Below are 23,465 nucleotides of genomic sequence, written 5' to 3' on the forward strand. Positions count from 1 at the left end.
CACAAGTATAGATTTTGCTAAATAAGCAACTGTGAACAATTTATTTTAATTTTCAGTGGTGAACAATTTATTTATCAAGAGAAATGGAAATGTGAACTACAGAATAATTAATTAGAAATAGAAAAAGCATCCAAGAAGTTTAAGGCCCAGAACAGAACATTAGGCATGAATATGTTGTTGTTGTTGTTGTTATGTGCCGCTCAGTCAGACCCGACTCATAGCAACCCCTCCCTGGGTTTCCAAGGCAGTATCACTATGGAAGTAGATTGCCCTATCTTCTTTCTGAGGAGTGGCTGTGGGGTTTGAACTGCCAGCCTTCTGGTTAGCAGTCAAGTGCTTTAGGCACTATGCTACCAGAGCTCCTAGACATGAACATGTATAACTGTAATTCATTGTTGAAAATAATATATTACTTCAAAAAAGTATAGACCAAAGATTTTCATCAGAGCATATGAAGATTACTTATAACTGCTTGGAAAGATTTTTAAGTAATGGTATAATTTGCCATTAATGCTCTATTTTTAAGATTTTGTAAAGTTTTGATGCCTAAAGTTGGGAGAGGAGCATTCTGAATAGAGAGAATATATACCTAATAGTACATGGTTTGTGAAAGTCAGTTGTAGTGAATAAATTGGAAAGATCACTGTACTTTTCCTGTAGGCAATGAAAAAGTATTGTATGTTCTGGGAATCTGAAGAGCATAGTTAGAATAACAGTCTAATAGTGTGTTAAGTATACTGGGAAAAGAAGAATAGAAGAATCCAGTTAAGAGAATACTGACATAATTAAAGCCAAGAAAGACTACAAAACTTCATAGGCATGTGAAAGTGTGGGAAGACTTTTGATCTAATGTAGAAAGCAACAGGAAAGAATTGAAGGATTTTGATGTGATCAGATTTTAAACATAAAAACCTACTCAGTTTGTCATATAGTGAAATGACAAGGTCAGGAAAGGAGAGGAAGAAAGTTTAAGGGAGAGTGTAGATCAAGCATTTAGAAAGGTAGAGTAGTCCATGTGATAGTGTGTGTTAATCTGAGTGCAAGGATGGTAATGGTGGAGATGAATGGAAGAGGATGAATTTATGATAATTTTATCAGAGCGTAAATTGACATTTCTAAACATATATCTTAGTAGGCTAATAGAAACAAATTAGTAAGCTATTAGAAACTTAGGCCTACTATGGGGAGTGTGGACATGGCTTATAATTTCCATTTGGAGTGGTAGGTGAAGTCATAGTTGTCATTCAGATGAGTATACAAATAAGAGAGAACAGAATGTTGGGGGATTTTTTTCATTTAACTAGTAGGCTACAGAAAAGTGGTCAGAAAAAATGACAGAAGGAGCTTACTAGAGAGAAGGAAGAAAACAAGGAGAGAGTGCAAATCACGAATATCAGAAGAGTCTCTTGAAGGGGGAGGTCAACAGTAGCAACTCACTATACACAAGTTAAAGATGGAGAGAACAGAAGCAGAGGCATTAAATTTGGTAATTAAGAAATCAGTGAGTGAATTTGGTAAGAACATGTCCATTGGATTCTAATGTGGCTCTCTCTCATCCTGGGACAGCAGATCCTTTTGGGAATCTGATGAAAGCTATGGACCAGTTGGATGTACACAGAATTTTGTCACATAACTTAAGGGTTTTTTTGAAATCACTTCATGATCCTCATTCTTGCTTGAATGGGGTAAAATCTTAAATTGAAGTATAGATGCAGTGCCATCAAAAGTTTCACGGTGAAAAGTTATGGCAGAATAAAAAGTTACATCTGTGTGGACATTAATAATGAGATTAACACCATATTTTGAAAAATATACAAGATCCCAGTAGTTATATAAAAACTGTTGATCATTGCTTCCTCTGGTTTTGACTTCAGACACACTGAAAAATGAATCTGCCAAGTCTAGTTTTCAGATCTCTTCCCACTTAGCATTCCAAGTGGATTCAGCTGGCTATGTACTCTTTACTACCCCATCTCTAGCCTTCTGGGCCTGCTATATCAAATGTCACTAAGGATAATTGTTTATGTGTACTTTTCTCAATCAAAATATTCCGGCTGGCCCCTTGAGGGAGGCTTTGGAGAGTGGGAAAAAGGATGGAATATAAAATGCAGAGGTATCAAAAAACATGAAAAGATCTTGTCATCTGGTAGTTCATAGTTTAATTTTTTTTTTTTTTTTTTTGAATCAGTAAGTGCTTTTCGGTTTTCTCCAGTGCTATCTATGGCACAGCAAACAGCACATCAGAAATTACACAGCTTCATTTGAATATTTTCAAAGAAAGGATTTATTTCATTCTTCATTCTCATTTTATTTTAGTAATTTTATACTGTCAGTAGCTATCCCTAACACAATCTCAGCTTGCCACCCCTTTTCCTCTGTATCACTCTTACCTTCTCCCGCTTTCCCTGCCCACCCTCCAAAAAAATCCAAAGTGCATATTCTCTGACAATTTGGCAGGAATTGGCCAAATTCTCTGCCAATAACTCTGTATCCAGCATTACTGACAGCCCATTCATATCTTACAAACATAAAGGAAACAATAAACATTTGTTCAGTTATATTTTGTTTTCTTGGTGCTGGATCCCATGTGATTTATCTATGGATTTTTTTCCTATTACTGTTTCCTACCATCATTAATTCTGTTCAAACAGTCTTGGCAATGCTTGATTTTTCATTATTTTGCTATTTCAAAAACTGAGCTGACCAAATAATGGCACAAATGGTCTTCTTCTGAAAAAGCAGAACATAAGAGTGTTGGAAACATTTGATCAAAATGTTTAAAAGGACATTCACATATGATTATTGATTAAGAACATCTCTAAGCACTAACCACTTTTTAAACTGATATGAAAAGAGAATATAACAGTAGACTTTTTGGAAGAGGGAAACATAATAAATGTAAATTAATCAACTTTATTTTAGTATGTCAATTTATATCCTTGACAACAACCATTTAACATGTATTTCCTTCGTTTTTTTAAATGAAGTCCAAATTAAATTTATTTTATTCAAAATTTAATTTTAAGTGATATCAAACTTTATTAAAATCCCTGGGTCTATGTAATAAATCCACTCTACTTTTATTTTCTAACCACTTTTTCCCACTTTTTTTTTTTTTTGAAGAGTTCTCTCAAATCAAAATAGAGGAAAAACCAAAGAGAACACTGAGGATGACTAAGGGACCTCGAAGCTTTTATCTTTTTCAGCTGAAAGAAAAAAATGTGTTAAAAGGCTTTTATATAAAGATATGAGGATACAGAATTCACAGGAGGCATTAAACATGCAGGCTGAAGAGCGCAAACAATCGTGCTGTTCCTCCTTTTGCTCAGAGAAGAGTCAAATATTCTGCCTCAGCTTCCATGTCTTCTTAGTTGAAATGACCATAGGTTGTACAAACACAATTTGAACAGTGCTGAGTTCCAAGGAAGTATATGGAATTCACATACCATATTTAGTTAAGTTTAAGATATCTCTTTGAGCTTTGTTTGCCATTGCTCTCCTTGAAGAGTGCATACAAGACAATTTTGAACAAAGGTGTGTGTGAGAGAGTTATTTGTATAAGAATGAGTTATTGGTGGCCAACGACTGTCAAGAATAATTGCAGATGACCTCATACTATGTTATACTAACACTTGTGCTGTTCTGTCTCAATCTTTCTCTCTCTGTCTCTCTCATACCCCTCCTCCTCCCACCATATACACACTCATATAGTCTTTACCACAATCCTACTATAATTCTCATTTTATAGCTGAGGAAACTGAGGCCTGAACAAATTCAGTGATCTGCCCAAGATTCCACAGCTGATCATTGTCAAGGCCTTAATGAGCTGCTCCATTAAGTACTTTTTGTTCACTGAGGTTTATGTCTAGTTTTCTTCAAGAATCCAATGAATCTGGAAAACTGTTAGGAATCCTTTTTTTTTTTAATTTTGAATGTTCAGGTCTAAAGTTTCTGAAATATTGGGTCTGTTTAAATCTTCTAAGCAGGTTACCTTTGGGAAAAACCATGACCTGGTATCATCTGAAGTTCTCAAGTTATTGCTTGTAACAGTTGCAGTTTTGCAAGACAAACTTAGACTGAATTGATTCAGACTGTAATGAATAATTACAGGGAAAAAATAGTGTAGTGTTAGGAATAATGCATTTCATTTTTAGAATTCTGTATTTTACTCAGAATGTATAAAAGTCCTGGCTCCTTCTAGTCTATTTAATAGCTGAGAGTGTTTGTGTTGATTATTATGGCACAATTTAGACCTCAATAGATGGTAAAATGGAAGTGTTCAGTTTCCTAAGTTTCTTAAGTAAAAAGCTAATGGTTATGTGACGTAAGTAAATTGTTTGGTGCTCATGGAACTTCTGCCTAGAATATTCTATTCCCAAACTCCTATTCCTGCAGCACCCTAATCAATTCCCACTTATCTGTTAAGATTCAGACTATGTATTGCCTTTCATGTAAAGCTCTTATTCCTCCAAATCAAAAAATGAAACCAAACTCACTGATCTTAAGTCCACAGCAACCCCTCCTTGGGTTTCTGAGGAGGTATCTCTATAGAAGTAGATTGTCCAGTCTTCCTTCCGAGGCGTAACTGGTGGGTTTGAACCACCAGCCTTCTGGTTAGTAGCCCAATGCCTTAGGCACTATGCTACCAGAGCTCTTAATTCCTCCAGGAGGAGTTATTCTTCTCTATTGCTTCTATTATACTTTGCAGAGACCTAGTCAACTCTAACACTTCACAAAAGAAAATCTAAGAGAAATCAAATAGCTGTGACCTTGTCATTTTTCCTGTAGAGCCTCAATGCCTTGTGGAGTACCTGACGTTGTTGTTGTGTGCCATGGAGTCGATTCTGACTCACAGTGACCCTATTAACAGTGTAGAACTTCCTCATGAAGGTCCCCAGTCTGTAATCATGTAATCAAGGAAGCAGATCACCAGGTCTTTTTTTCCTGTGGAGCTGCTTGTGGTTCAACAGAAGACCTTTCAATTGGCAGCCTAGCACTTAACGCTTGAGCCACCAGAGCTCCTTGAATATTCACTAGCTGAATGCTGTTGAATCTTTTTCAAATACATTGAACAGGGCTTGTCATCTGCCAGAGTCTAGTTTTAGTCAAAGGAGCGAATTCCTTTTTTTCCGTGTACAATATGGAAGTCTCACATAATCTAAAGACTTAATTGCTTAAAACACCAATGGATAAACTATACCCATTCTCTTAGGATTTTATGACTTACCTTACTTGACTTGTGGTCCACATTAAAAGTGGCAATTGCATCCTCTGTTTTTTTTCTCCCAGATTTGGTTATTACATATTCAGCAAGTTTGTTTGCTAAATAAGTCTTTCCAGTACCACTTGGTCCTGAGAGTATGATTCTGTGATGCTCCATCAACAAGTTAAAGTACCTTTGGGAAATTGGTTTAGGAATTAGCGTATCAAAAACAAAACTGTCCAGACTATTTTCTTCTACGCCTGAAGGAAGAAACAAAAGGAACAGCATGAGTTATTGTACTATAGAAACTAGAATTTAGAATATAGTATCAACCAACAACAGAGCTATGTTAATAGTGGGAATGCAGCCCTTGCAAAACACTTTTATTGATCTCTCTAAACCATAAAGATGTGGTGTCATTTTAAATCAGCAAACATATCATTATTAAGGCAGAGTTAACATACAAATGAAAGCAAGCTGTTTTTTCACTATTTTTGCTCCAGAAACATTTTATTACTATAAATTCTATTATAAATTCTTGTATGCCTTTGAGATGCTAATTTTGTTAAGAATAAATCTGAAGATTATAAATATGCATAAAACATATATATGTATATGTGTGTATATATATGTATATGTTTATTACTGTTTCCTTTCTATTTATTTCTATATTTCATTCAATTTTCCAGCTGTAAAATCACTTAAGCTTTTGAAGAACGCAAATTTTGATTGGCAAAGAATCAGGAAAGGAAGTAATAGTGTCATGTTTTACTAATCCAATTACTATAATCATAAAATCAAATACTGACAAACTCCCCATTAGCCCATTGTTTACTTAGGTGTATACTGATTCTTTTATATGAAAAAGGAATTACTGAATAAAGTATACTTCTGTTACAACAACAACAATTTATCATTTCTCATATCATCTAAAGCAAAGAAGACAGAATTTTTCCTTCCTAGTACTCAATTTCCATTCTCTATCCCCATAAGGTATTTGTTGGGGACAATTATTTTGAAATCAGAGATACTGCAATGACTATATTGCTTTTCAATATACAATAAAATTTTTGAATCCTCTCTAAAGGTAAAATGCTAATGGAGAAAACCTAGAAATTTGAAGTTGTTTGAAACACATTCTTTTTTTGTGAGTTTTTGGGAATTTTCAAAATTATATTTCAACTTTCATATTCCAGGACTCAAAGAATTTCATTAACTGGAATTTTAGTGTGATAATAGGATTTTAGTGTTTCTTTAAAAAACCCAGTATGGTTCATTTCACACCAAAATTGTTAACAGAAAAGTGCTTAACACAACTTTTAAAGTTACAATTTGAAGGGAAACTTCAAAAGAGAAAAATGTTTGTAACAAAAGTAAATAGAAAAACATTTGTCTTTCCTTTTTCTTTTTACCTTTCAGGTTCACAGTGATGACGTTATTATCTCCAACAAGATATCCACAAGGCAGCAGTTCAGGCACTTCTAGGCTGTGAGATCTAATTAAATCTCCTATACAGTAGCTAGCAATGCAGTCAGAGCTCAGACCAAGGCTAGTGGATGTATCAATTCGGAACACATACTCCTAAAATGGTACACACAAAAAGGAAAGTCAAAACAGCAGTTCAACTCATCTACAACAAATCAAAAAACTCATGGGAATATGAAGCCAGCTGTCAAGAATTTTAGAAATGGATGCTATAAGAACTGTTTTATCAGATAGTAAGAAGAGAGAAAGCTTTCTTTAATATTTGAAATGGAGGAGAGCAAAGGCAGATGTGCCCAAGCTAGAATGGAAACTCTGCAATGAAACACAGTTGAACATTAATATCAGTCACATTGCACAACTTACCTTAAAGAGACGTCTAATTACACCATCTAAGACATCCCACTTGGTTTTTCCACTAACACCAATGGAACCTATCAAATATGCCTGAGATTTCTGATCCTAAATAAGAACAAAATAAAACAAAATAAAATCCAACTGTGTATCTAATATTATTACTACATTTTCTTCTAAAACTTATTAAAGTAGCTAGTGACTAGGAGTAAAATATTAATTAAGCCTATGGGTTTTATAGTAAACACATACATGACTGATTGAATAAAACACCCCCATAAAATAACCAACCAACCTACCAAAGTTACAGCAGCAACAACAGTAAGAAAAAATGAGATCAGAAAAAGTGGTACATCAAGGAAAGCTGATTCATGAACCTGATCAGTAGACTGAAAGGGCAGGGAACAGAAAGAGCCGTTTTCTGTTATAATGCAGTGGTGCAGTCACGAAGGGAAGCAGCCTGGTAGAAGGGAACTGCTGATAGGGATGAAGTAGAATGTACTACATGAGTCCCAGAACTTCAGCATACTGTTCTGTGATCTTATCTTTGATAAATCTCAAACTCAGTTTTCAAATTTATTAACTTAGATTATCTCTAAAATACAATGCAGCTTAAAAAAAATTATCTATGGCTGTATCACATTTACATATTTATAAAACAGTTCCCATTTTTTGATTTACTAGAAAATTCATTGTTAAAAGAAGTACAAGGGAATCCTGCAGGACACATTTTGTTAAGCAAAGCATTTTTACAATAAAAGTAATGGCCCCAAATTCATCTTTCTTTGTAAGAAGATATTTTGAAGAGTTTCTATATATTGGAAAAGTAAATAATTCAGTTTTTGTAGTCTAACTGGACTACAGTTAGACTAGAGCCCTTTTTTATGATAATTGGAAATGATTACATGGAATAGTCATCATGATAACATTGTCGTTGTTGTTGCTGTTTGGTTGTCGAGTTGGCCCGACTCATAGCGACCCCTCCTTGGGTTTCTGAGGCAGTATCACTACGCAAGTAGGATTGCCCAAACTTCCTTCCAAGGAGTGGCCATTAGATACAATTAAATAGTTGATATACTACATTCCAGGAGCTTTGGTGGTGTAGTGGTTAAGGCATTTGGCTGCTAACCAAATGTCAGTGGTTCTAACCCACCAGGTACTCCACGGAAGATGAGGTAGTCTGCTTAAGCAAATTTTACAGCCTTGGCAACCCAGTGATGTTTGCATGAGTTGGAATCAACTTGATGGCAATGAGTTTGGTTTGGTATACTACATTCCTGGTTCTAGTCATCACCTACAAAGTCTTTAAGGAATGACAAAATAATTACTGGGTCAGATGTTAGAAGATAGTGGATTCTACAACATACATTCCCTACCAGCTAATTAAAAAGTGTGACCTTAGTTTCTCCTCTATAATATTTAACCCTGTAAATGTAAATTATTATTGCCATCAATTATTTAGATATCATCTGAGTCTGAAGTCAGTGTGCTCTTCAGAAAAAGTGAAGAAATATACAGCCAAATCAGTGTGCACATGTTTTAATTATTTAAGCATTACTAGAAAAAAATGTTCAAAGACATTGTATTTTTAAGCTATTTTAAGAAAAGAAAACTTGTTTTTCAGTGTGATTATGACCCAGTTAAAACATACACTTAAACAATACTTTATAAAGAGTTGCTTTTAAATTAGAGATGGTTGAGGCTTTCATGAGTCTATTATACTCTGTCATATAAATAACCACTTGGGAAAAGCAGGTACAAGACTGCAGCTCAAGCAGTAAGTTTATAGCACTAGAGTCTTAGGAACTTTTGCTTAGTGTAAAAATCCACCAGTAATATCCCAAGATGTTTTCAAACCTAAATACCACAATTACTTCAAAATTCTAAAGACATTTATTTTATTTGATATGGGGGAAAAAGGGGGGCTTATTAACAAATTTGTAACTTTTGCCACTCAAGTGAAAACAAAAAAAGACAAACTCACTGCCATCAAGTAGATTGGACTTACAGCGATCCCTCCTTGGGTTTCCGAGGTGGTATCACTATGGAAGTAGATTGCCCAACCTTCCTTCCCAGGAATGGCTGGTGGGTTTGAACTGCCAGCCTTCTGGTTAGAGTCAAAAGCCTTAAGCACTATGCCACCAGAGCTCCTACTCAAATAAAAAGTGCAACTGAAAAGAATCCTTTTACTTTTAAGGAAAGGGTAGATTCAGAATGGAATTGCCAATTTAAAGGCAATATTTAATTTCAGAAAAAATGAAATGCTTAAAAATGATACAGACATGTAGCTTCAATGGGATATCTTCATGCTGAGTGAGCTCGGTAGAAAATACGTCTTCTGGTGTCTAAAAATTCATAAAGCTTATAGTCTTTTCTTCGCACAGAGATCAGGCTGACAGTTCTAGCAACATGTTAATACATATCATAAACATTACATCTACAGCCACATCTCATTTTATTGTGCTTTGCTTTATCGTACTTCATTTTTTTTTTTTAAACCAATTGAAGGTTTGTGGCAACCATGCATTGAACAAGTCATTTTTCCAACAGCATGTACTCATGTGTCTGTGTCACATTCTAGTTATTCTCACAATATTTAAAATTTTTTCACTATGCTATTGCACATTTAATAGACTAATGGATAGTATAAATATAGCTTTACATGTACTGGGAAACAAAAAAGAATTTTGTATGAATTTCTTTATTGTGATGTTTGCTTTATTGTGGCAGTTTGGAACCAAACCTGCAATATCTATGAGGCATGCCTATAATCTATAAGTAATATGGAAAGAGTATATTAGATAAGATGCTTATAGAAAGAAAGCAACTTTTGTTTTCAGTTGTGGAACTTAAGGGGATATGGAATTAACAGTATTGTTTACAGAGAATTAACACAAGATACATATGAGATAGGGTTCTGCTTAGATGATGATGTAACTTCTAGTGTCCTTAAATTTCATTCTTGTATAACATTAAACATTCTTGTATAACATAAAAATAATGCCAAGGCAAATATCTTTCATAGTGTACACACAATGACAAATACTAAAATATAAAATACATTTGACTCATAGTAATTCTCAGCCTTTTATAATAAGGAATTTAAGATGAAAGAAATACCTTTGTTTGACCATAGCCCTTGCCTATGGAGACTATAATTTTCACACTGCGGCCATCTTTATGTCCAGTTGCATCACCAGAATCATCTAGTAAAATATCTATCGAAATTTAAAAGAGAAACACACAACACATAACTGAGTACCATCAATTATATTGTTTGTTGTAACTGTTTTCTCCCTCAAAGTATTATATGTTTCAGTGGGACTAGGTAGCCTTTTTGCTTGTAATTCTAACCTCACTGATTGGAAACCTCATGTTTTCAAGATGATCTATTACCATGGCTGTATTAAAATTTCTAAGAACTTATTTCTACTTCTAACCATCTTCACCTAAGTATTGGGCCATTGCCATTAGATGAGAAAATAAGAGGCTTTTTTTTTCATTACACACAGGTTTGAGTAATACCTGAGTCATATTCAATCACGATTATAAACATGACAAACTGAAAAGCAATCAGATTTTCCTGTCCAACTTAAAATATCCAAGAAATACCCATGTAATTTATGTATGCAAACGTGCTGAGACTGACTGTCAAATCAAATTATTTTCAAGCATTCGGTCCACTTTCAGTTGTACTATGGCTTACATTATACTCATAATTATTAGGTTCTGTTACTGATTTCAACCCATGCATTGTACTTTCCTACAGAAGTATATTAACTATTCCTCTCCTGTACCCTGTACGCTTATAGTTGCAAAATCAAAATAGTATTTCTAACAATAAGCTAAGAATTAAAAAAGTATGATAAAGCTAGCTAACCTTTAAAGTACAGCCTTTAAATATGATTAAAAATTAGTTTTCAAAACATATTATACTACATTAACAATTTGGGGAATTATTAAGGCAAAGTATTCCAAATATATATTTTCCTTTGACAATGTCATTATTATGGAGTCATGCTTAATACTAAGATAGTGTTCTGTGGACAAAGGAAACTCAGTTATGTGCTGGACAGTACACATGCATGGGAAAGGGAGGACTCAACTAGTCTGAAAGTGCTGTAACTATAACATCATGGAACCCATTGTAGTCACTTTCAAGTCAATCCAACTAACAGTGACCCTATAGGACACTGTAGAACTTCCCCACAGGGCTTCTAAGGTTGTAATCTTCACAGAAGCAGACTGCCACATCTTTTTCCTGGAGCACTTGGTGAGTTCAACTCCCGACTCTTTGGTTAGCAGCAGAGAGCTTAACCACTGGAACACCAGGCCTCCTTAACGTCATGTAAAGAACAATTTAATAGAATGGCTTCTGAAAATGGAATGATATCTATTATCTTGAACAATAAAAATATGGTATTTTGAAAAAGAAAGACTAAAATATTGCTTTTCAATAATAACAATCTAACAACAGGGAGATTTTGGCTAGAATATTTTAAATCATGAAAGAGGAGCTCCTGTATTGGAATTTAATCATGTGTCAGGCTAGCATTCTTACAACATTCTACCTTTTTGCCTAGCCCACTCAAAAGGAAGTCTTCTTTAAGTGTGACTTTAACTCTATGACTTTCCCCCAGAAGTTTAGAGTGTCTCACCATTGCTGTTCTAGAAACATGGAGTTTATGGCCAAATAACTTCTTGATTGCTGTTCTCAATTGTCATAAGTGTTCATAAATATTTAACAAATATTTTAAAAACATAATTATATTAAAAATAATAGATATCAGGAGCTGTTCTGGGTATTGAGGATGAATACTAGATTAGAAGGAACATGAGTTCCCTGCTCTTTCGGAGTATACATTCTAAGCTAATTTCAGAACATGTTAATTGCTACTCAGGAAATAAACAGTGCAAGAAACAGAAAGTAAGTGAAGACAGCCTGCTCTAGATAGGTATGTGGCTCTGGAAGGGTTCCTTGAGGAGGTAACTTTTGGAGCAAGACCATAAGGCACGTGAAGTGTCAGGAAAAGAGAAGTTCAGTCATCAAGACAAGTTCATAAACCTTGATGGAGGAGCTGGTTGTACTGAAGGAAGTGACAGGCATGCAGGGTATTAAAAGAGTGGAGACCAAAGTGGACAGAGTTAGGAAGTGATGCTGCAGTAGGTAAGGGTCAAATCATATATAGCCCAGTAGTCCATGTGAAGGGGTTTAACATGATTCCTGATCCACATATCTGTTTAAGTTTGCCTTGGAACATTCTATTAATTTCATACCACTCTTAAAATTTATGCTTAAAATAGAAATTTCTCCTCCTATAAGTAAATATTTAGCAATAAACGAGTGAATGAATACCCTTGACTTTTATATATGTGGCTATTTAAAGCTAAATTAATATAGTAGATAATAGGTCAGTCACTAGATTTATCTAGTACTGGGTTTGAGAAGTACCTATGCCAAAGACAGCTGCAAGATCTTGTTCAGTAGTCTCCGCTTATCTGTGGTTTCTCTTTCCAGTTTCAGTTACCCATAGTCCATAGCGGACCAAAATTAACAAATGGAAAATTTCAGAAATAGGTAATTGATCATTTTTAAATTGTGCACCATTCTCAGCAGCACAATGAAATTGTATGCCCTGTCTCACCTAGGATGTGAGTGATCCCTTTGTCCATTTGCCCACACTGTATATGTTACCTGCCCATTAGTCACTTAGCCCCTGTCTCAGTTAGGAGATTGACTGTCCTGGTATTGCAGTGCTTGTGTTCAGGTAACCCTTATCTTACTTAATAACTGTTCCATTGTATTACTAGTTATTGCTGTTCTCCTACTGTGCCTAACTGCTAAATTAAACTTTATCATAGGTATGTTTGTTGTTATGTGCCGTCGAGTCGGCCCGGACTCATAGCGACCCCTCCTTGGGTTTCCGAGGCAATATCACTACGGAAGTAGGATTGCCCAACCTTCCTTCCGAGGAGTGGCTGGTGGATTTGAACCCCAGCCTTCTGGTTAGCAGTCAAGTGCTTTAGCCACTATGCTACCAGAGCTCCCTGGTATGTTTGTATAGGAAAAAACAAAACATAGTATATATAGGATTCAGTACTATCCATGGTTTCAGGCATCCACTGAGGGGTCTTGGAACATACCCTCCTGCAGGTAAACACAAAACCAAACACACTGCCAGCGAGTTGGACCTGAGTCATAGTGACCCCTCCTTGGGTTTCTGAGGCAGTATCACTATGGAAGTAGATTGCCTGACCTTCCTTCTGTGGACTGGCTGGTGGGTTTGCATCATTAGCCTTGTGGTTAGCCATCAAATGCCTTAGGCACTATGCTACCAGAGCTAAGGGGGGACTATTATTGTACAAATTATTATTGTTGTTTTCCTAAGTCTTGGTTTCTTCATCTATAAAATGGGGCTAATACAACAGCTACTTCTTAGGATTATATAGAACAGTAAAAGAGATAAGGCTTTTAAAACACTTTCTCAGTGTTTACTTTGTTTAGCTGTTCTGGCCATTATTCATTTTCTCTAGATGTTTATATTAACTTTTTCTATGGACAGTAGGAGGATCACATTATGAATCGCTCTGGGTCTCCACCCGTTCACATTATTTTGATGGAAGGTGATGATCACCTAAAGAAACAACTCCAGGGAAAAGTAAGAAGAATGAGGTGATGATTATATATATATATATATATATATATATATATATATATATATATGGAAAATAAGTTATTATAGAGGAAAAATAAAAATCTGTCATTCTGGTAACAGTGAAGAGAAATTCTGACAAAACCTGAATGCTTTTCAAAAGTCTACCTTTATTGGACGTGTGGAATAAACCTGTTATATTTCAAGAACAGGACATTTGTCAATTATCTTCTCTCCCTGCTACTTCTTTCCTTTATTAATCATGACCCCTGGAAAGCTTTCTCTTAAAAATCCCCAGCATAAAGCATTTCTGACTTGCAAAGCTTTACTTCACTAAATAACAGTATTCTAATCATTAGATTTATTTCTGTTTTCTTAGTTCAGACAAAAGCATAATTATTGAGAAATAATCAATGAAATGAAATTATATAGGAATATACATGAATGATGAAATGGGTAATTGAAATAGTACATTTTTGAAAAAAGTTATCTTCAAAATTGCCTCTTCCCCTTAAAAATAGGCACAAATTCTCAGTTATGGTCCATAGAGGGGTTAAGTCTGATGGACATAAACATTCTAAAATGATGCTGATTAAAATAATTCCTTGATATTACATGTATCTTTATAATTTCTGTTGTTGTTGTTATGTGCCATTGAGTCAGACCCAACTGATAGCAACCCCTCCTTGGGTTTCCAAGGCGGTATCACTACGGAAGTAGAATGCCCAATCTTCCTTCTGAGGAGTGGCTGATGGGTTTGAACCACCAGCCTTCTGGTTAGCAGTCAAGTGCCTTAGGCACTATGCTACCAGAGCTCCTTTATAATTTTTAGTCTTCCCTGAATATTTACTCTGGCTTTGTTTTTGTATGTTTGTTCTCTCTACATTACTTTAATATCACTCTGGTCTCCCCCAAATCTTATGTTTACATAGAGAGTAAAACAAAATCACGGAGCACAGGCAGTAAAATCCTGCATGTCAAGTAGCATTTTAAATGATTCTGTAAACTATGATCCCTTTTCTTTCTTTAGGAATCAAGCCAGGGACACAAATGTGCACTGGTTGCAATTAGGTGTAGAAGCTACTTCACTTCTCTGTCAGGTTCATCTCCAAGGAGACAACACTTATGATTTTTCTCAGAACTCTCAGATTCTACAGATCTCATTTTTTTTTTTTGGGTATCTTTTGAAGAGTATGGAACACTATAAAGCTATTGTCATTTATTCCCACAGTCTTTTTTACATGATTATCTGTAAGTTCATGTAATTCTGAAATACCTCTGTTTTTCTTGGCCTTTAACATTAACTTTACTTGAAGCTTGTTCCTAAAACTTATTTCCTCTTCAAATCATTCCCTCAAGCCCCACTACATGTTTTAAAATTTAAAAATAAAAGATGAAGACAAGTATATATTTAGGTTTCCATTTTACATTTTGAAGGGAAGATGTAACATAATTTATAAAAAATGTTCATAATTTTTGTGTTTTTGTAAAATCAGATCAATAATTACAGCCTGAAAATTCTGACGTTACAAACAAAAGATGTGATTCTTTTGCATCTTTCAGAAAAACTGAAAATGTAATCAATATCAGCATATTGTTAAATTTTAGTTGTCTTCTTGTTCTTCTTCTTCTAAATTTTATTGTTATTTAAGGCAAGCAGGAAAGAGTCTCAATTCTCGAATAGAATCTAGTTACCCAGGAATATATATATTTTTTATTTTCAAGCGTCATCTGGTGGTTGTGCCTTGTAAATACCACCCACTGCGTCAAGCCAATTTCACTCACAGTGACAGATAGGCCAGGGTAGAACTGACCTATAGGGTTTCCAAGGCTGTACAATCTACAGAAGAAGATTGTCACAGCTTTCTCTTGTAGTGGCTGGTGGGTTTGAACCACTGACCTTTTGGTTAGCACTGAGTGCTCAAGCACTGCCACCAAGATTTCTTATAATTATCACATTTAAACCTCATTTAAATTTTTCCTAAATAAATCCTGTACACAAGGTGATTCTGCACCATATTTAATTAGATACTAAGATAAAAATATTTGCCACATGAGTCTAATTGCAATTGAATCAACACCATACCCACATTCCATCATTAGTATCATTGAATACAATATCAGAAGCCAGTATATTCTTTTTGTTTATTGAAAATTTAATAGAGTTGGATAATGTAGGTCTCTATGGGCAACACCATGTAGGAACATATAGCCTAATCTAGAAATAACTACACACAAGTAAATGAATTTCGTACTATCTAAACACTATGAATTGCATGAGGTTATTATTATATTCATGAATACTAATGATGATCAGTGAGAGTATTCGTTTCCTCATTGTATTCATAATAAAGGAGGAAGTACGTTCTTAAGCACAAGTCATTTTAAGAACATGATCTCTAAGGCTTTCCTTTACTTTTTCACAGAGAATGTCCTTTTAAAATTACAACTCACTCATTACCATGTAAGTCAGATCTGACTCGACGGTAGCAAGTGACTTGTAATTTTAAAAGGACATTTTCTGTGAAAAAGTAAAGGAAAGCCTTAGAGATCATGTTCTTAAAAAGGTAGGATATATTTGTAAGAGAAAAATAGGACTATTTCTGAGAAATAGGGTGTTAACATTTTTAAGAGGGTGTGGGAGAGAATGCTGGTGAGTGAACGCCTCCAAATCCTAGGCTGGCCATGCCATCCCCATTATATCATAGGCATGCTTGGTTTAGGTAGGAGTGTGCACAGAATCACCTGAGGTAACAGACTCTGTGATGTTCAAATTGTTTAGAGAGAGTCCCAACGACTGCCGTGAAGATGAAGAAGAGGTGCTGCTTGAGGATTCTGACGGTGGCCGAGCAGGCTTAGCTGTGTTGCCAGTTTCTGCCTTCAATCGGTCATTTTCAGCCTTCAGAATTTCAATTTCATTCTGTTGTGAAGATGGAAAATATGGGAAAAAGAAAAAAATCGAGCTAGCTGGTTGAGGAACATGACACTCACTCTTTTATCAGAGTAAATAAATTTATTAGATAAAGTACTTGATAACATGTTAAAGGAACAAATGTAAATAAAATAGTATTTCCTTCAAAAGAAGAAAAAATAACTTTTTCTGTTTCTCACATACTTGTATATGTATTCACAAATAGAGAAAATATACATTAGATTATTTTTATTATCATTTCTTGAATATATCATATACTTGAGGAGTTTTCCAGGATTTGTTCTTATTTGCAATAAGAATAATATAATAATATAATATAATTGCATAATTCATAACATTTCTCATTTGAAAAGAAATGTTAAAATCTTATAGACAAATAATATGCCATTTGAAATACTCTTGAGTTCATGAAGAGTTGAAAAAGAGAGCAAGACAAAAACAATCTAAGTGAGCTTATTCAAAATTACTTCCAAACCTCAACTAACATCTAAAAAAGTTTTTGTTCTTTCAAAATGGGGCATTAAGCTCATGAAAACATGAGCCTTCTGATGAATATATACAGTGGCAGATGAATCTGTTCTGCAATGAGCTTTTCTTATTTCAGTCTTCTGTGGTACCCAGTGATTACTGGTTTACAATAATAAAATGAAAACTTAGGCTGAGTACAGACTGGTTCCGAATTTAGCCTTCAAATGCTTCTGTGAAACACAAAAGCTTTACTTCTACAGATGGCGTTTTACATCACTCTCACTTCCACATTCAGAAAGCTGTGTTGACTTTTTGCAGTTTGTTCATTACTGTTGTTTTTCAAAAGAAACTAGGTAAAGGTATTTGAAAGTCAAATTTAAAAAGAACAGAAAGCAGCAAACATAAAGGTAAATCATAGAAAAGTGAAGGAGCAAGAATTGTACCAGTTCCTTCAAAAATTCAGCTCTCAGTCTGAATCCAATCTTTAGTACAAGTGCCTTGAATGGTCTGAGAGAGCAACTGACAAGTTTACAATCCTACCTGCAGCCCTATATTTGACCCAATCCTCCATCCATATGGAGTAAGTAAGAAATTACAAAGATTTCATAAGCAGAGAGCATTTCCACCGTGGGTTTAGAAGTGGGAACATTTCTGTAATAGCTACGAGAAGAAAATAAGCAGCCCTTTTTTATCTCTCCTGCTTTTTCCTTGTACGTGTTCCAAGCTGACCTGCATGCGGTTCATGGCTTCCCGGATCTGGTCAAGGTGATGGGCAGAGCTGAGGGCCTCCAGCCGAATATCTGTTAATTTTAATTCCTTTTCTCTGAGCTCACTCTTCAACTGCAGAATTATCTCTGCCTCAGCTTCTGTGCATTCACAGATCCTGAGGAAGGAAAAGAACACAAAATCAGTGCTTGGGGAAAGCTAGAGGATTATGAAAAGCAATGTCTCTTTTAAAAGCCTGTCTGCATTATAACCCAGCAGGTATAGGAATTATTTGCGGCTGGCGAAACCTAGAGAAATAGAGTTTTACAAACAGTAACATGTGAGGCTCAAAATTGAAAACAGTAGCTGTCTTTTTCTTTTAATCTTTTCTTTCTACTTTTTGATGTTTGAAAATACTGTTACTCAAAACTCACAGCCGTTGAGTTGGACCTGACTCATAGAGAACCCTCCTTGAGTTTCCGAGGCAGTATAACTATGGAAGTAGATTGCCCAATCTTCCTTCTGAGGAGTGGCTGGTGTGTTTGAACCACCAGCCTTCTTTTCGGCAGTCAAATGCCATAGGCACTACGCTACCAGAGCTTCTTGAAAATTCTATTATTGGATATAAAATGACCCTCAAAATTCCCTTGCTGCTGATAAATAGAGGGCTGAAGAATCATAGACTTTCTATGATTCTATCCTTTTTCAAGGACGTTAAATATCCATTTGCAACATACAAAGTATTAAAAAAAAAAAAGCAAAAACACACAAACCAAAAAACTACCTTAATTTTTCCTTGGCAAAACTGTAAGGAATGACCTTATTTAGCCTCCACAATACCTTCTTTCAGTTACCATGAAAATCCAATGTAAATATTGTGGGAAATAAATGAGAGAGTTGAGTTGTGGACATTTAAATAATGGATGAGTGTTATATAACCTTCCTGGTAGGCTCAGCTGATTTCAGAGACCACAGCTAATGAAGCTAAATAGCAGGTTTCAACCCACAGAAACAGGCTGGTTGGGGCTATTTGAAGTTCATGTGCGTTTTATCCTTATTATTTGTTTTGTAGGAAACGTGTCAGAATAATTTATTTTCTAGTAACTAATATTTTTTTCCATTTGAACTGTGAGGACCAGGTTATTGGTCACGACATGACAGAGCTGTCTTCTTCCTTCATATACAGTGAGAAAATGATGCACCAATGTGTATTGCTCCTGCTGGATATGACAGTCCTCTCCTAGGAATTTTCATGCATATACAACAATGTCTGGATTACAGAGTACACAAAACAGAGAGAAACATCAGAGTACAGGTATCTACATTCTAAATGCTTTACTCTTTCTGTACTCCCAAATGTGGGCTTCGACAAAAATGCTAGGTTATATTATTGAATAAAGTAAAGAAAACTAGATTGTTGTTTGGTCTTGAATTTTACTCAAAACAGAAAGGTAGAAAAGGTCTTTATTGTTGAAATGCATGCGAGGGATTTTAGCAAAAGCAAAAACAAACATTACTGAGGTTAGAACAGAGATCTAAGCAATTTTCATGCATCACACTCCATTTTACCGGGATCTATGCTTGTAGGTCACAGGGCCATTTTGCCGTTTCTTTGGTGGCCAGACAAGGGGTGACCTGCATATATGCACAGTTAGACAAATGCGAGTGAAAAGAATGGTTCAGAGAACTGGAGAAGGCGATAAAGACTCAAATTCTAACACAGGAAAAATGAAAGAGAAACAAATGCTGTCGTGCCTTGTAAGAAGAGGCTGGACATGCTGGTACCGATATGGTGCTGCAGCGTTGAAGGCACCCCGTGATTACATTTAGAATATGAACATGGGCGTGGCCTGGAGTTCCTTATTAAAAATACTCCAGCATTCTACAGATGGAGTGACTTACGCTGAGGCAGATTGTGAGGGCTTCATTGATGCTGACCCACAGTCCCCAGCATTATGGGGCAACTTGGGGGATGCTGGAAGGGATGAATCCGTAAGCTCTTCAATGTCCGAATGTGAGGAAGGAGGTTTGGTGGATTTTTTCTTCCCAAAGGCTTGTTTAAATGAGCTTCTCAGCTGAAAAAAGGACAGAAATTACCTTTGTCTATTTGCACTTGGGTAGCTTCTGCTTTGGGGAGTTAGTGTGCAGGTGCCATCCTAGCCACTGCCTGGGGTCAGTACATATAAGCAGAGTATTAACAGATGCAGCACAGTATCTCTAAAATAAATGATACCGCGTTTTGTGTTTTGTTTTTTTTTTTTCTTGTATTAATCCAGCACAGCGCAAACATGGGAGGTTTTTAAATAGTGCAGGGTCAAGGCCATAGCTGTCAGAGCACTCATTTAAAACTAAGTACCTTGAAGGGATCTCCATTCCCAAGGCTTCTCCCTTGAAGGCAATTTGTTTTAAATGGCCACTTTAGAGCTACAATCAAGTCATGTCTTGCTGACAGTATAAATTTAAAAGCAAAATAAAATCAAAATCAAATTCACCTAACACTTCATTAATTGCAATTTTCTATTCAAATTTTCAGTCCCCAGACCATTCAAAACCAGAATTGATATCCCCTACAGCTCTATTCAGAAAGTAGTTTTACTACTTTTCTTTTAAAATTTGAGATTAAAATGAAAAGACACAAAGAAAAGACATACAAGGTAAACTGTTTTTAAAAGGTATGAAAGCCTACTGCTGAAATGAATAGCATTCATGCCAAGGTAGGGTTTTTTCTTTTTCCTTTTTTCTTTTTTTTTTTTTAATAGATGCATGCCAAATTGTCCAAGGTTTATATTCACCTCACTTCCTCTAGCGTTCACCTTGCAGAAACATGAAAGAGTGTGGAATTACAAATCAAGGGAATGAAGGCTGATCAGTATTTTAAAATATTACCTGCATAAACATTTTTTTAAAACAAAAAAAAGATATTTCTTTCATTATTTATAGAAAACATTCTAGTACTATCCTCTCATAGTTATGTTATTAATATCTTCTAACAGTTAGGTTTTGGGTTTCATAAAGAGTTGTTCATATTTAAAATCTACTCTGTTTGATGGTATTCAAAGCACTGCTTTACTTCATTGTTTTTTAAACATTTTGCAGTGACAGCATCTTCTGCTTATTAGTGTTAAGCCATTGCCTAATATTATCATAAGTTATATCACTAGCAAACTAAGGCACAGTTCCATTAAAGTACATTTCTATGTTTTTGTTATATCCCGTGGGTTAAAAAAAAAAAAAATCAAGCAGACACTAAAATAGTGATTTCTTATTATTTTATTCACACTGAAAGCCCTGTTGATAAGAGTATCCTCAAGGCTTCTTTTTTTTCCCTCTTTCTCCATTTCCAATTCTCTACTTTTCCCTCCATTACTACCTCTAGGCACCACCACCACCACCACCACCCTCCTCATCACCATCATCATCTTCTTCACTCCTACAATAAAACTTTGCTCTAAGACATTTATTTATATAATCTTATTTTTCTCCTCAGTAGCTCTATAACATCTCTACTAATAACCTATTTTCACAGATGAACATATTTAGCCCTCCTGCCCCCTTCTGCAAAAAAAGGTGAAGTAATCTGCCAAGATCCAAACAGTAAGTGGCAGACTTGGGATTCAAACCCAAATTTACTGCCAACTCCAAAACACATACTCGTCAACACAATGCCAACTGATCTTGGCAATGTGTGAAGAATTTGAGGTGCCAGTCATTTGAATGAGAAGCTTTATAAACTTCTACTGATCCCTAAAGCCCAAAAGGAAAAATCCTGACTCACTGTGTAATGTTAAATTTTTGAATTAGATTAATGATGGTGTCTTACCCAGTTTTTCTTTTTCTTTTTCTTGGAGTCAGCATCATTACCACTGCCAAGGCTGGAATGACTTGTAGCACTGTTGATACTAGAAACACTTTCAGAGGAATGCTGTCTTCGGATGCGGAGATCTAGCAACAGATAGAGAGGATCACATTTGCTCATAAAGACTCACAATCGGAAAAATGACTTTCAGACTTTCTAAGAACAAGTTCTCTAATAAGGTTGACAACGCTTTGCTTAGATCATTTAGTAATGATTTTTTGTAAGTTTTGTAAGTTGTAAGGTTTTGTAAGTTCAGTGAAATATAAGTGTATTTGCTTTACTTAACTGAGTTATCTGCATTAAGATTCAATGGGAATCTGATGTAAGTCTGTAGCAATAGTTGTTTAATGAGTTCAGAGTTTGTCCAAAAATGAAATGCTATGCTTGTGATTTCTACTAAATACCTGAATCAAACAGTGCTTCCAAAATGATTTATTCCAAATGATTAGTTCCACAGAGTAGATAGAAACTCACAATAGGATGAGAATTAATTGTGTCTTTTTAATATTTGTGCTTGAATAAGGTTACCAAAGGCAAATATATTAATTTTCCATTTCATAGAATTATGTCACACTGGAGCCAAAACAAACCTTGGAAGTCATCTAACCAATCACTTCATTTCACAGATGAGAAAACTGAAGTGTGAGGAACTTCAGTAATTTAACCAAGGTCAAAGAGCCAAAGAGCGGAAGGTCCTCGAAACAGAATCTGGCTCGTGAGTTAAACAGAGAAAATATTTAAGGCAGCACTAGTCTTCCATGATATCCAGAATCCCTGTCCACGACTTGGAATAGCAATGATAGCAACAAATGAGAATAGGGCCAACTTTCACTCTGTGCTTACTCTGTCCCTAGAGTATCAAATTTTATTCTTAAAACAGAGCTGGAAAATATGGAGCTAAGCTCAGAGCTTGGCTGATTCCATCATCTATCATGCTAAATGTTGTGTGATATGACCCCTCTATACTTTAAAAAGTTTTACAGAGCTTCTCTAGTTCCACAAAATATTTTGAGGATGATATTATTTGATATTTAGTCACTTTTTAAAAGTATCTATTCACTCCATACAATATGAGGTGTTTTTTTTTGTAGATATTAAAACTTCATTTGAAATTTTATTTACTTAAAGTAAACTGTGTTAGTAGAAACACTAGGGGAATTTACAAGATTATTTCTAATGTAAAGTTGCTTTTTCAGCCATTTCTATTACTTTAATTAAGTGGAATCAATGACGATTACCCATGCAAAAAATCTCAGTCAAAGCTGTAAGATGTCAGCAATTACTACATAATGTTCAAAGAGTTTCCATAGAAATAATAGTGTAAAATAAAAGCTTTTCCAGTTGACTGAGTTATTAATAGTAAAATGATCCATGACAGTAAGATGGTTAACTGGTTACATTAAAAACATTATAAATGACTATATGTGTGGATATGTCATTCATATGTGTATATCTTCATATAGATCTATATATCTATAAGGAGATGTGGTGGCACAGTGATTAAATACACAGCTGCTAACTGAAAGGTCAGCGGTTCAAATCCAGCAGCTATCTCCATCAGAAAGATATGGCAGTCTGCTTCTGTGAAGATTTATAGCCTTAGAAACTCTATGGGGCAGTTCTACTCTGTCCCACAGGGTCGCTATGAGTTGGAATTGACTGGATGGCACTGGGATATAGATAGATAGATAGATAGATAGATAGATAGATAGATAGATAGATATGAATAGTTATTCAACTTACTCACCATCAAACCATTTTGTAAATAGTAGGGTTATCTTTTTAAAAGAAAAACTCCATCATCATCCTCTT

The 23,465-nt window shown here is 35.2% G+C and overlaps 1 protein-coding gene across 1 annotated transcript in view; it reads right to left on the reverse strand.

The window, feature by feature from the left end:
* NAV3 (neuron navigator 3) overlaps nucleotides 1-23,465 on the reverse strand; it is a 552,011-nt gene that overhangs the window by 17,067 nt on the left and 511,479 nt on the right. The window contains exons 25-34 of the mRNA XM_007947567.1: nucleotides 21,618-21,739; nucleotides 20,590-20,610; nucleotides 19,700-19,872; nucleotides 19,367-19,432; nucleotides 17,822-17,975; nucleotides 16,438-16,612; nucleotides 10,160-10,257; nucleotides 7,052-7,147; nucleotides 6,616-6,784; nucleotides 5,228-5,463 (exon numbers count right to left, since the gene is read on the reverse strand). Of these exons, the coding sequence (XP_007945758.1) occupies nucleotides 5,228-5,463; nucleotides 6,616-6,784; nucleotides 7,052-7,147; nucleotides 10,160-10,257; nucleotides 16,438-16,612; nucleotides 17,822-17,975; nucleotides 19,367-19,432; nucleotides 19,700-19,872; nucleotides 20,590-20,610; nucleotides 21,618-21,739 (1,310 nt within the window). The remainder of the gene's footprint in view (nucleotides 1-5,227; nucleotides 5,464-6,615; nucleotides 6,785-7,051; nucleotides 7,148-10,159; nucleotides 10,258-16,437; nucleotides 16,613-17,821; nucleotides 17,976-19,366; nucleotides 19,433-19,699; nucleotides 19,873-20,589; nucleotides 20,611-21,617; nucleotides 21,740-23,465) is intronic.

This window comes from Orycteropus afer, unplaced genomic scaffold (assembly GCF_000298275.1).
Source record: "Orycteropus afer afer isolate SDZICR_OR568_19922 unplaced genomic scaffold, OryAfe1.0 scaffold00190, whole genome shotgun sequence".
Taxonomy (NCBI): domain Eukaryota; kingdom Metazoa; phylum Chordata; class Mammalia; order Tubulidentata; family Orycteropodidae; genus Orycteropus; species Orycteropus afer.